The 15,033-nt window shown below is 42.4% G+C and overlaps 1 protein-coding gene across 1 annotated transcript in view; it reads left to right on the forward strand.

Moving 5' to 3' along the window:
* Positions 1-11,966: 11,966 nt before the first annotated feature.
* The window catches only part of ALOX5 (arachidonate 5-lipoxygenase), a 60,682-nt gene continuing 57,615 nt past the window's right edge, over positions 11,967-15,033 (forward strand). The window contains exon 1 of the mRNA XM_050805326.1: positions 11,967-12,223. Coding sequence (XP_050661283.1) covers positions 12,074-12,223 — 150 coding nt within the window. The 5' untranslated portion in view covers positions 11,967-12,073. The remainder of the gene's footprint in view (positions 12,224-15,033) is intronic.

Raw genomic sequence — 15,033 nt, forward strand, 5'->3', positions numbered from 1 at the left:
CCTCAAGTGGGTCACTAAACTCCATGTAGCCTAACTGAGAGACACCTCCCAGTAGGGGCTGACAGACACCTCATACAGGTGGGTGCCACTCTGGGACGAAGCTTCCAGAGGAAGGATCAGGAAGCAATATTTACTCTTCTGCAATATTTGCTGTTCTGCAGCCTCTGCTGGTGATACCCAGGCAAACAGGGTCTGGAATGGACCTCTAGCAAACTCCAACAGACTTGCAGCTAAGGGACCTGACTGTTAGAAGGAAAACTGACAGAAAGGAATAGCATCAGCATTGACAAAAAGGACATCCACACCAAAACCTCATCTGTAGTCACCAACATCAAAGACCAAAGGTAGATAAAACCATAAAGATAGGGAGAAACCAGAGCAGAAAAGCTGAAAATTCTAAAAACCGAGCACCACTTCTCCTCCAAAGGATCACAACTCCTTGCCAGCAATGGGACGAAGCTGGATGGAGAATGATTTTGACAAGTTGGCAGAATTAGGCTTCAGAAGGTTGGTAATAACAAACTACTCCGAACTAAAGGAGCATGTTCTAACCCATCACAAGGAAGCTAAAAACCTTGAAAAAAGGTTAGACGATTGGCTAACTAGAATAAACAGCGTAGAGAAGAACTTACGTGACCTGATGGAGCTGAAAACCATGGCACAAGGACTTCGTGATGCATGCACAACCTTCAATACCTGATTAAATCAAGTGGAAGAAAGGATATCAGTGATCAAAGATCAAATTAACAAAATAAAGCAAGAAGACAAGATTAGAGAAAAAAAGAATAAAAAGAAATGAAAAGTGCCTCCAAGAAATATAAGACTATGTGAAAAGACCAAATCTACGTTTGATTGGTGTACCTGAAAGTGATGGAGAGAATGAAATCAAGTTGGAAAACACTCTTCAGAATATTATCCAGGAGAACTTCCCCAAACTAGCAAGGCAAGCCAACATTCAAACTCAAGAAATACAGAGAACACCACAAAGATACTCCTCAAGAAGAGCAACTCCAAGACCAAGACACATAATTGTCAGATTCACCAAGGTTGAAATGAAGGAAAAAAATGTTAAGAGCAACCAGAGAGAAATGTCGGGTTACCCACAAAGGGAAACGCATCAGGCTAACAGTGGATCTCTCAAGAGACACCCTATAAGCCAGAAGAGAGTAGGGGCCAATATTCAACATTCTTAAAGAAAATAATTTTCAACCCAGAATTTCATATCCAGCCAAACTAAGTTTCATAAGCCAAGAAGAAATAAAATCCTTCACAGAAAAGCAAATGTGAGAGATTTTGTCACCATCAGGCCTGTCTTAAAAGAGCTCCTGAAGGAAGCACTAAACATGGAAAGGAACAACCAGTACCAGCCACTGCAAAAACATGCCAAATTGTAAAGACCATCGATGCTATGAAGAAACTGCAACAATTAACAGGCAAAATAACCAGCTAATATCATAATGACAGGATCAAGTTCGCACATAACAATATTAACCTTAAATGTAAATGGGCTAAATGCCTCAATTAAAAGACACACATGAGTAAATTGGATGGAGTCAAGACCCATCAGTGTGCCGTATTCAGGAGACCCATCTCACATGCAAAGACACACATAGGCTCAAAATAAAGGGATAGAGGAAGATCCACCAAGCAAATGGAAAGAAAAAAAAAAAAAAAGCAAGGGTTGCAATCCTAGTCTCTGATAAAACAGACTTTAAACCAACAAAGATCAAAAGAGACAAAGAAAGCCATTACATAATGGTAAAGGGATCAATGCAACAAGAAGAACTAACTATCCTAAATATATATGCACCCAATACAGGAGCACCCAGATTCATAAAGCTAGTCCTTAAAGACCTACAAAGAGATGTAGACTCCCACACAATAATAATGGGAGACTTTAACACCCCACTGTCAATATTAGGCAGACCAACGAGACAGAAGGTTAACAAGGATATCCAGTAATTGAACTCAGCTCTGCACCGAGCGGACCTAATAGACAGCTAGAGAACTCTACACCCCAAATCAACAGAATATACATTCTTCTCAGCACCACATTGCACTTATTCCAAAATTGACCACATAGTTGGAAGTAAAACACTCCTCAGCAAATGTGAAAGAACAGAAATCACAACAAACTGTCTCTCAGACCACAGTGCAAACAAATTAGAACCCAGGATTTAAAAACTCACTCAAAACTGCACAACTACATGGAAACTGAACAAAGTGCTCCTGAGTGACTACTGGGTAAATAACAAAATGAAAGCAGATATAAAGATGTTCTTTGAAACCAATGAGAACAAAGACACAATGTACCAGAATCTCTGGGTCACATTTAAAGCAGTGTGTAGAGGGAAATTTATAGCACTAAAAGCCCACAAGAGAAAGCAGGAAAGAACTAAAATTGACACCTAACATCACAACGAAAAGAACTAGAGAAGCAAGAGCAACACATTCAAAAGCTAGCAGAAGGCAAGAAATAACTAAGATCAGTGTAGAACTGAAGGATATAGAGACACAAAAACCCTTCAAAAAAATCAATGAATCCAGGAGCTGGTTTTTGAAAAGATCAACAAAATTGATAGACCACTAGCAAGACTAACAAAGAAGAAAAGAGAGAAGAATCAAATAGACACAATAAAAAAAGATAAAGGGGATATCACCATTGATCCCGCAGAAATACTAACTACCATTAGAGAATACTATAAACACGTCTACACAATTCAATAGAAAATCTAGAAGAAATGGGTAAATTCCTGGACACATACACCCTCCCAAGACTAAACAGGAAGAAGTAGAATCTCTAAATAGACCAATAACAGGCTATGAAATTGAGGCAATAATTAATAGCCTACTAACCAAAAAATTCCAGGACCAGATGGATTTACAGCCGAATTCTACCAGAGGTACAAAGAGGAGCTGGTACCATTCCTTCTGAAACTATTCCAATCAATAGCAAAAAAGGGAATCCTCCCTAACTCATTTTATGAGGCCAGCATCATCCTGATACCAAAGCCTGGCAGAGACACAACAAAAAAAGAGAACTTTAGACTAATATCCCTGATGAATATCGATGCAAAAATCCTCAACAAAATACTGGCAAACCCGACCAGGTACAGTGGCTCACGCCTGTAATCCCAGCACTTTGGGAGGCCGAGGTGGGCGGATCACGAGGTCAGGAGATCGAGATCATCCTGGCTAACACGGTGAAACCCCGTCTCTATTAAAAACACAAAAAATTAGCCAGGCGTGGTGGCAGGCGCCTGTAGTCCCAGCTACTTGGGAGGCTGAGGTAGGAGAATGGCGTGAACCCAGGAGGCAGAGCTTGCAGTGAGCCAAGATTGTGCCACTGCACTCCAGCCTGGGGAACAGAGTGAGACTCGGTCTCAAAAAAAAAAAAAAAAAAAAAAAGAGAAAAAGAAAAAATACTGGCAAACCGAATCCAGTAGCACATCAAAAAACTTATCCACCACAATCCAGTAGGCTTCATCCCTGGGTTGCAAGGCTGGTTCAACACACACAAATCAATAAATGTAATCCATCACATAAACAGAACCGATGACAAAAACTACATGATTATCTCAATAGATGCAGAAAAGACCTTTGACAAAATCCAAGAGCCCTTCATGCTAAAAACTCTCAATAAACTATGTATTGATGGGACATATCTCAAAATAATAAGAACTATTTGTGAGAAACCCACAGCCAATATGCTGAATGTGCAAAAATTGGAAGCATTCCCTTTGAAAACTGGCATAAGACAAGGATGCCCTCTCTCACCACTCCTATTCAACATAGTATTGGAAGAGCTGGCCAGGGCAATCAGACAACAGAAAGAAATAAAGGGTATTCAATTAGGAAAAGAAGAAGTCAAATTGTCTCTGTTTGCAGATGACATGATTGTGTATTCAGAAAACCCCATCGTCTCAGCCCAAAATCTCCTTAAGCTGATAAAGAACTTCAGCAAAGTCTCAAGATACAAAATCAATGTTCAAGCATCACAAGTATTCCTATACACCAATAACAGACAAACAGAGAGCCAGATCATGAGTGACCACCCATTCACAGTTGCTGCAAAGAGAATAAAATACCTAGGAATCCAACTTACAAGGGATGTGAAGGAACTCTTCAAGGACAACTACAAACAACTGTTCAATGAAATAAAAGAGGACACAAACAAATGGAAGAACATTTCATGCTAATGGATAGGAAGAATCAATATCATGAAAATGGCCATACTGCCCAAGGTAATTTATAGATTCAATGGCAGCCCTATCAAGTTACCAATGACTTTCTTCACAGAATTGGGAAAAACTACTTTAAAGTTCATATGGAACCAAAAAAGAGCCCGCATAACCAAGACAATTCTAAGCAAAAAGAACAAAGTTGGAGGCATCACACTACTTGACTTCAAACTATACTACCAGGCTACAGTAACAAAAACAGCATGGTACTGGTACCAAAACAGATATATAGACCAATGGAAAAGAACAGAGGCCTCAGAAATAACACCACACATCTAAAACAATCTGACCTTTGACAAACCTGACAAAAACAAGAAATGGGGAAAGGATTCCCTATTTAATAAATGGTGCTGGGAAAACAGGTTAACCATATGTAGAAAGCTGAAACTGGATCCCTTCCTTACATCTTATACAAAAATTAGTTCAAGAAGGATTAAAGACTTAAATGTAAGACCATTTAACCATAAAACCCTAGAAGAAAACCTAGGCAATACCATTCAGGACATAGGCATGGGCAAAGACTTCATGACTAAAACACCAAAAGCAATGGCAACAAAAGCCAACATTGACAAACAGGATCTAATTAAACTAAAGAGCTTCTGCACAGCAAAAGAAACTACCATCAGAGTGAACAGGCAACATACAGAATGGGAAAAAATTTTTGCAATCTACCCATCTGACAAAGGGCTAATATCCAGAATCTACAAAGAGCCTAAACAAATTTACAAGAAAAAAACAATCCTATCAAAAAGTGGGCAAAGTATAAGAACAGACACTTCTCAAAAGAAGACATTTATGCAGCCAACAGACACATGAAAAAATGTTCATCATCACTGGTCATCAGAGAAATGCAAATCAAAACGACAATGAGATACCATCTCATGACAGTTAGAATAGTGATCATTAAAAAGTCAGGAAACAACAGATGCTGGAGAGGACGTGGAGAAATAGGAATGCTTTTCCACTGTTGGTGGGAGTGTAAATTAGTTCAATCATTGTGGAAGACAGTGTGCCGATTCCTCAAGGATCTAGAATTAGAAATACCATTTGACCCAGCCATCCCATTATGGGGTGTATACCAAAAGGATTATAAATGGTGCAACTATAAAGACATGCACACATATGTTTGTTGTGGCACTATTCACAATAGCAAAGACTTCTAACAAACCCAGATGTCCATCAATGATAGATTGGATTAAGAAAATGTGGCACATATACACCATGGAATACTATGCATCCACAAAAAAGGATGAGTTCATGTCCTTTGCAGGGACATAGATGAAGCTGGAAACCATCATTCTCCGCAAACTATGACAAGAACAGAAAAACAAACACCACATGTTCTCACTCATAGGTGGGAACTGAACAATGAGAACACTTGGACACAGGGCAGGGAACATCACACACCAGGGCCTGTCGGTGGGTGGTGGGCTGGGGGAGGGATAGCATTAGGAGAAACACCTAATGTAAATGACGAGTTGATGGATGCAACAAACCAACATGGCACATGTATACCTATGTAAGAAACCTGCACGTTGTGCACAAGTACCCTAGAACTTAAAGTATAATAAAAATAAAAAATTAAAAAAAGAAAATGTTACTAGCAAATTGTAGATGAGTATAACTAATATAACTCTGCATGTGCACATATGTGTCTGGATACACATGGAAAGTATTCAGGTATATACACCAAATTGTTAAAATAAATCCGCTTCCAACATTAGGAGTGGCTGGGAAGCAGATGGCTTTCAATTTTGCACTTTCCATGGTGCCAGGGTAACACCAGATCACAATAGTAAATAGCAAAAATAGCAACCTTAAGTTTAGATTTTCTTATCTAAATTTCAATTCTGTGAAAAAGTTTCCATTTCCCTTTTTCACATCGGGATAGTAGAATGCAGTTTAGAAAGAGTGAGATCACTTGTTAGACTGTACAATTTTTAAGCATCAGTGAAGTATACCATTAAACTTCTCTACCAATCCATTCTCTAAACTTTCCAGCCCCCAAAAAAGAAATACATAAAATTGAAATGAAGAAAACAATACAAAAGATCAAGAAAAATGAAACATTGGTTTTTAAAAAGATAAACAAAAGTGACAAACATTTAGCCAGACTAAGAAAAAGAAAAGATCCAAATAAATAAAAACAGAGATGAAAAAGCAGACATTATAACTGATACTGCAGAAATTCAAAGGATCATTAGTGGCTACTGTGAGCAACTATATACCAAAAATTGGAAAATCTTGAAGAAATGGATAAGTTCCTAGACACACACAACCTACCAAGATTCAACCATGAAGAAATTCAAAATCTGAACAGACCAAAAACAAGTAACAAGATCAAAGCCATAATAAAAATTCTCCCAACAAAGAAAAGCCTGAGACCCAATGGCTTCACTGCTGAATTCTATCAAACACTTAAAGAAGAACTAATCCCAATCCTACTCAAACTATTCCAAAAAATAGAAGAGGAGGGAATATTTCCAAACTTATTCTATTAGGCTGTTACTGCTCCAATATCAAAACCAAAGGCACATCAAAAAAAGAAAACTATAGGCCAATATCTCACATGAATATTCATGCAGAAATCCTCAAAAAATGCTAGCAAACTGAATCCAACAACACATTAAAAATCATTCATTACGACCAAATGGGATTTATCCCAGGGATGCAAGTATGGTTCAACATATACAAATCAATCAATGTAACATATCATATCAACAGAATGAAGAAGAAAAACCATATGGTCATGTTAATTGATGCTGTAAAAGTACTTGAGAGAATTCAACATCTCTTCATGACAAAAACCCTCAAAAAAACTGGAGATAGAAGGAACATACCTCAACATAATAAACAGACATATATGACAGACTTACAGCTAGAATCATACTAAATGGGGAGAAACCGAAAGCCTTTCCTCTAAGATCTGGAACAAGACAAGGATGCTGATTTTCATCAGTGTTAGTGGAACATAGTACTGAAAGTCCTAGCTAGAACAGACAAAAGACAGAAATAAAGGGCATCCAAACTGGGAAGAGAAATGTTGGATTACCCTTGTTCGCAGATAGTATGATCTGTTTGGAAAAAACCTAAAGACTCCATTAAAAAAAGACTAGAACTGATAAATTCAGTAAAGTTTCACGATACAAAGTTAACATACAAAATCCATAGCATTTCTATATGCCAATAGCAAACAATCTGAAAAGGAAATCAAGGAAGTAATCCCATTTCCCATTTGCAATAGCTATAAATAAAATTAATAATAATCTCATCTCTTCAATAAGTGGTGTTGGGAAAACTGCATGTCCACATACAAAAGAATAAAATTAGACCCTTTTAATATACAAAACTGGACCCAAGTTAATATACAGAAATTAACTTGAAATGAATTAAAGACTTAAATGTAAGATCTGAAACCAAAAACTCTTAGAGGGAAACATAGGGGAAAAGCTCCTTGACATTGGCCTTGACGATAATTTTTTGGGATATTACACCAAAAGCACAGACTTTTGAAAAAATAAACAAGTAGGACTACATCAAACTAAAAAGCTTCTGCATGGCAAAAGAAAGTCAACAATATGAAAAGGCAACCTACAGAATGGAGGGAAATATTTGCAAACCATATACCTGATAAGAAGTTAATATCAAAATATGCAAAGTATGTAAGGAACTCACATATCTTAATAGCAAAAAAGTAATAACCTGTTTTATAATGGACAAAGGGCCTGAATAGACATTTTTTCAAAGAAGACACACAGATGGCCAACGAGTGTAGGAGAAGACGTTCAACATCACTAATCATCAGAGAAATGCAAATCAAAACCACAATGAGATATCACCCCACACCTGTTAGGAAAGCTATTATGAAAAATGCAAGAGACAATGAATATTGGCAAGGGCATGGAGAAAAAAGAACCCTTGTACACTGTTGGTAGAAATGTAAATTGCAATGCCATTATGGAAAATAGAATGGAGGTTCCTCAAAAAATAAAAATAGAACTACCATACAATCTAGCAATTCCACTTATGAATGCACATCTAAAGGAATCAAATCACAATGTCAAAGAGATATCTGTACTTCCATGTTTACTGCAGCTTTATTCCCAGTAGCTATGATAATGAAAAAATCTAAATGTCCACCAATGGATAAAGAAAATGTGGTTGGTGTGTGTGGGTGTGTGTGTGCATTTATACATATGCAATGGACTATTTTTCAGCCATAACAAAGAAGGAAACCCTGCCATTTGTGACAATATGAATGAACCCAGAGGACATTATGCTAAGTGAAATAAGCCAGAAACAGAAAGACAAATATTGTATGATCTCACTTACATGTGGAATCTAAAAATTTCAAACTTGAAGACCTATAAAGTAGAACAGTATTTATCAGGAGGTAGGGGATGTGGGGAACAAAAAAAATGTTGGGCAAAGAGTATAAACTTTCAGTTATAAGATGAAGGCCAGGTGAAATGGCTCATGTTGGTAATTCCAACACTTTGGAAGGCTGCGGCGGAGGGATTGCTTGAGACCAGCCTAGGCAAGAAAGTGAGACCTCCTCTCTACAAAAAATAAAAGAATTAGCTGGGAGTGGTGGCACATACTGTAGTCCCAGCTATTCAGGTGGCTGAGGTGGGAGGATCATTTGAAACTAGAAAGTCAAGGCTGCAGTCAGCCAAAATTGTGCCACTGCATTGCAGCCTGGGTGACAGAGTGAAACCCTGTCTCAAAAAAAAAAAGATGAATAAGTTCTGGGGATCAAATGTACAGCATAGTGACTATAGTCTATAACTGTGTTATTACTTTAAATTGGATAAGAGCAGATTTTAAGCATCCCCAGCACCCCCTACAAAAACACACGCACAAACGGTAACTATAGATGGTGATGGATATGTTAATTTGACTGTCACAATCAGCATTCAATATATAAATATATCAAATCATCACATTTTACACCTTGAAATAGAAATTTTTATTTGTCAATCAAATATTTTTAAATAAAAATAATCATAATATTAATATAGCATAAAGGAAAAATTGCATATCTCAACTGATACAGGAAACTATTTTGATAAGAGTCAGTATCCTTTCATGATAAAAACACTTTAAAACAAAAGGAATAAAAGAGAACTCCCGCAACCTGATAGATGACACCTGTGAAAACCCCCAGCCGGCATCAGACTTAATAGTGAAAGGCTGGGCGTTCACCTCTTGAACCAGGAACAAGACAAAGATGCCTACTTTTGCCACTTCCGTTTTACCTTGTACTGAGGTTCTGGCTAGGGCAATTATCCATGAAAAAGAAATAAAAGGCTTCCAGATAAAAGAAGAAGTAAAACTATCTCTACTCGCTCATGACATGATCTTGCATATAGAAAATATGCACATGTGCATACGCACAAACCATTAGAACTAATAAACAAGTTCAGCAAGTTTGCAGAATATAAAATGAATGTACAAAAATCAAGTGTTTTTCAATACACTAGCAATTAACAATCCCAAAATGAATTAAAATTCTCTTTACAATAGTATCAAAAATAAATTATTTAGAAATAAAAAAGTGCACTGAAAACTACAAAATATTTTGAAATAAATCAGAAAAGATTTAAGTAAATTGATCACTTGAACCCGGGAAGCAGAGGTTGTAGTGAGCCGAGATTGCACCATTGCACTTCAGCCTGGGCAACAGAGGGAGACTCCATCTCGAAAAAAAAAAAAAGGAAAGAAAGGGAAGGGAAGGGAACAGAAGGGAAGGGAAGGGGAGCGGAGGGGAGGGAAAGGGAGGGGAGGGAAAGGGAGGGGAGAGAAAGGGAGGGGAAGGGAGGGGAGGGAAAGATAATATTTAAATAAACTGAAACATATTCTTTGGATCAGAAGACTTAATATTGTTAAAGTGACAATATTCCCCAAATTGATCTGTAGCTTCACCTCAACCCCTATCGATATCCCAGCTTGCTTTTTGGCTGAAATTGACGAGCTGATTCTATAATTTATAAGGAATCTCAAAGGATCCAGAATAACCAAAACAATATTGAAAAATAAAGAACAGCGTTGGTGGATTAACATTTTCCAATTTCAAAACTTACTATAACACTGAGGTAATCAAGTAGTGTCGCACTGTATAGCATGTACATTACAGATCAATGGACTAGAATCGAATGTCCAGAAATAAACCGTTATGTTTATAATGAATTACTTTTTAATAAGGTGTCAAGACAACGCAATGGGAAAAGAATAATGAATTCAACAAATGATGCATGGACAACCGGACATGCACATGCAACACAATGAATTTGAATTCCTCTATCACAGCATGCATAACAACTAACTTAAAACGGATCACGAATGTAAATGAAAAGCTAAAATTATAATAATCCTAGAGGAAAACGTACGAGTAAATCTTTAAGATCTTATTGTAGGCAGTGGTTTCTTAGATATGACCCCAACATCACAAAAGAAATTGGACTTAAATATTTTTGTGCTTCAAATATCATCAAGAAAGTGAAAACACAACCCGCAGAAGCAATAAAAATGCCTGTAAGTCATATATCCGATCAGAGACTTCTATCTAGGATACATAAATAATGCAATTCAATGGTAAAAAAAAAAAAAAAAAAAAAAAAGATAAATAGCCTAATTTTCCAAAGACTCAAGTATCTTAATATACATCTCTCCAAAGATATAGCCAATAAGCATCTGAAAATATGTTCAACGCCATTTGCCAGGTGCACAAAACCAAGATAGCATGAGGAGACGCTACAGGGACTCTGCTGCTTCACAGACATGAAGCGTTGGTGAGAGCGTAGGCAGCCGCCTTTGGGAATTTCACATCCCGGCCGCCCCACGCATGGTGCGCTCGTGTTTAAACTTAGCCGAGATCGTTACACGCGATTGAGTGTGTGCCCGTCAGACCCTGCGCTGCCGACTGGGATGGGGAAGGCGGGAGCCGGGAGTGGGCGGGGACCTGGGGGTCAGGCCCCAGGCGCGGGAAGCCGCCCAGGGGCGCGCAAAACCTTCTCCATATTCCAGACCCCTTCCAAGCATTTGCCTGCCGCGATTTAGAGAGCCGACCCGTGATCCCTGGCCTCCCCTAGACAGCCTCGGACGTCCAGGTGTGGTGACCCAGTCCAGCTTGCCTCCTGCGAGCAATGACCATCTCCCGGCCTGGGCGGGGTCTCGGCGCCCGCCTGCCCCCCGGCCAGAAGCCGCAGGTCCAGCCAGTGAGGACCCCGGCGCTGAGGGAGCCTCTGTGCTCCAGAATCCAAACTTTGTATCAGCGCTGGGGTGGCCTCCTCCAGGAAGCCCTCCTGATTCCCCCATGGGTCGCTCTTCCCCTACAGACTCTCGGAGCACCCCTGCTCTAAATACCGCGGCGTGGCACTGAGAACTTGCGGAGAGCAGAGGCTGCGGCTAGATTTCTAGGGGATCCCCGCAGCTCCACCCCAGCGCCTACAGGCGAAGCCAAGGCAGGCAGGCAGGACAAAGGGTGGAAGCAATGCAGGAGAGACCGAGTGAACGAATGGATGAGGGATGGCAGCCGAGGTTGCCGCAGTCCCCTGGCTGCAGATACAGACACCTTGCTGAGGAGGAGAGACCCAGGAGCGAGGCCCCCTGCCCAGTCCAAGGCGAGGTCCAGCGCAGTCGGCGCCGTGTGAAGGGTGGGAGGGAAGTACTGTGGGGGCCGGGGCGGGGGCGGCCGGGAGCCGGGGGCCAGGCCGGGGCGGGGCCGGGACCGCGGCCCCGACCAGTGGTGGGAGGAGGCTGCGGCGCCAGATTCGGACGCCTGGACAGCCGAGCCGAGGCTCCCCGCGCTCGCTGCGCCCGCGGCCCGTGCCATGCCCTCCTACACGGTCACCGTGGCCACTGGCAGCCAGTGGTTTGCCGGCACTGACGACTACATCTACCTCAGCCTCCTGGGCTCGGCGGGCTGCAGCGAGAAGCACCTGCTGGACAAGCCCTTCTACAACGACTTCGAGCGCGGCGCGGTGAGCGTGGGCGGGGCGCGGGCTGGGGGGCGTCCGGGACCCGGTTTGGAACGCAGAGGCCTGGGCCGGGGCGCTGAGGGCCCGTCGGGGCGGCCCGGACAGGGGTGGGGGTGTCTAGGACTCCGTCGGGGCGGGCAGAACAGCGGTGGGGCGCGCCCTGGGCTCCCAGCGGCCGGTAGGTACCCCGGTGGGGAAGCGTCCAGGACCCCTGACTGCGGCCGCGACCCGCGTGGGAAACGGGAGACTTCCCGCCTGCCGTCTGCAGGGCGCCGCACGTCTTCCCTGGGAGGAGAAGGCCCAAGGTTTCCTCTCCACTTCAAGATCTGGGTTCGGAGGCTCTGGAGCCGCCTTCACTGGTCCGCATTTCTTGTGCCACCGCTTCCTCAGGCCCCTTCCGCAGGTGGCACTGGGAGGGAGAGGCAGAGGGGTCATGCTCACAGAACTCTGAGGGCACCTCAGAGCAGCATGCTGTGAGCCGTGGGGGAGGGTGCAGGTCAGCGGGTCCAGAGGCCTGAGTTTTGTCCAGACATGACCATCAGCTCACTCTACCTTTAGTCTGGGCCTCAGTTTCCCCAGCTGTAAAGTGAAGGGTTGACTTCAGTCTGGTCCATGAGTCGTGGGTGAGCCCAGGCCCATCTGGTGGCTCAGACAGCACCTGGGCAGCTTACATTCTCAGGACAGGCCCCAGAGAAAATTAAAGGGAAGGAACAGAACCCAGGCGAGGAGAGGCCTTTCTTAAATGGAGGGCCTGCACTCCCTCCCAGCAGAATGTACACCAGGGAACACTTCCACGCTAGGTGTGAGGACTCGGGGGAGCCCTCAGCATTTGGAAGCTAGTTCCTAATGCTGATCTGGACCTGAATTCCAGCCCCAGGACTCTTTTCCATGAGCATGGGCAGGTCGCAGTTCTCACTGAGCCTTTAATGAAATGCCTACGCCTGTAATCCCAGCACTTTGGGAGGCCGAGGCGGGCGGATCACGAGCTCAGAAGATCGAGACCATCCTGGCTAACACGGTGAAACCCCGTCTTTACTAAAAATACAAAAAATTAGCCGGGCGTGGTGGTGCATGCCTGTAGTCCCAGCTACTTGGGAGGCTGAGGCAGGAGAATGGCGTGAACCCAGGAGGCGGAGCTTGCAGTGAGCCGAGATGGTGCCACTGCACTCCAGCCTGGGCGACAAAGTGAGACTCCGTCTCAAAAAAAAAAAAAAAAAAAAAAAAAAAAAAAAAAAAAAAAAAAAAAAAAAAAAAAAAACCAGAAATGCCTACTTCAGTACCTGGCAGAGGAAGCGCTCCATAAATGACTGGTAATAGTCCCAGACATACTGCATGTGCACAGGGAATATCAGTTCCCTTCCACCCCCACCCCAGCTCCTAACTGGACCAAAAAGATTTAGACTTTACCAAGCTGCCTTCTCACCATTTAGTTTACTATTTGATCAAACCGTATGAAATTGCTTATAATGGACAAATACAACTGGCAAGTTCATGTTTCAACTGATTATTCTTGGATAAAATTTGCCATCTTTTAGGTGTGCAGAGCCTGAAGTAAGTAAAAATGATTCTTTTTATGGATTCCAACCTCTCCATGAGTTCGATTCCTATCCAGGAGCCTCAGACCCTCTCTGTAGCACGACATGGTCCTCAGCCAAGGTCGTTAGCAACCTGGCTTGAGCTCCCTTCAAGAAGAGTTAGGCATTGAGTACAAGACCAACCTTCAGTTGCTTAGTTGCCCCAGTCAGGGAACTGGCCCTGAGGACTGCTGTGCCTTGGAGTTAATGTGTCATCCATTTAGGGTGATGGCTCGCTCTGCCATTTCTGATGCACCTTCATTTACTTCCGTTATTTCATGGATTCCCCCACACCTAGGGGAGAAGGACAGGATACAGAGTACTTCCCCTTTGTAAGTGCTTTCCCCTCCCCATTCTCCTCCACACATCATAAGGTTCTAGAAGCACAGGCCATCGGTGTGCTCACACTGCGTGGCACGGGCTTTTCCCCCTGGAGGGGACACCCTAACATGGCCATAGCGGGCTCTTCGGACGAAGAGTGAAGGCACTGTTTTGTCTACTATCTCCCTCTCTGGGTCTGTCTTCCCCACCCTGAGAAGTCATTCAAATGACATTATAATTAAACACCTCAGCCGGAATCCCGGGTGCAAATTTCAGGAGAGGTTTGCATGTCACATTTCCATTGGGTTGAGAGGGCTCTAAATCAGGGGGTGGGGGGGATGGGGGTGGGGGCTACCGCAGGGTGGGGAACCAGCTAAGGCTGAAAGTTTCCTTGAAAAATTCAGCTTTTGAGAAAGTTCCTGTTGATGCAAAGTTACTCCACACTTTCTCTTGCCCAGCCCAAAACTACTTCCTCATTCTCCCAGCTTGGTATCTGTAAAGACAATCATCCTTTTTGGGTAAAGGTAAAAGAAAAACCCTAGAGGAGGTACTTGCTGAGAAGACAAGGTTATCCCATTTTACAGGGAAAAGTGTTAAAATCTGTATTGTTAACAGTAGTAATGATAGCAATAACAATAAAGGTATTGCCACACAATTCAATCATTTCCAAGTTATTGGCAGGTCCACATCCCCCTCCTCTAGGGCATAGTTCAGTCGAATAATGAACAGGACTGATTTTTTCCTTGATAAAAGTGAGTCACAAGTCCCTTGTTATTCTCATCAGAGTTCTGCATAGTGGTTCAGTCAGGACTGGGAATCAAGCTCTTTGCAGGTGGGATTATCCTATAAACAGTTGTGTCTTCCTTGGCTCCCCACTGTCTGCTGGAGAAAGCCAGGATCCTACACAGAATGGCCTTA

The sequence above is a fragment of the Macaca thibetana genome, chromosome 9 (assembly GCF_024542745.1).
Source record: "Macaca thibetana thibetana isolate TM-01 chromosome 9, ASM2454274v1, whole genome shotgun sequence".
Classification (NCBI taxonomy): domain Eukaryota; kingdom Metazoa; phylum Chordata; class Mammalia; order Primates; family Cercopithecidae; genus Macaca; species Macaca thibetana.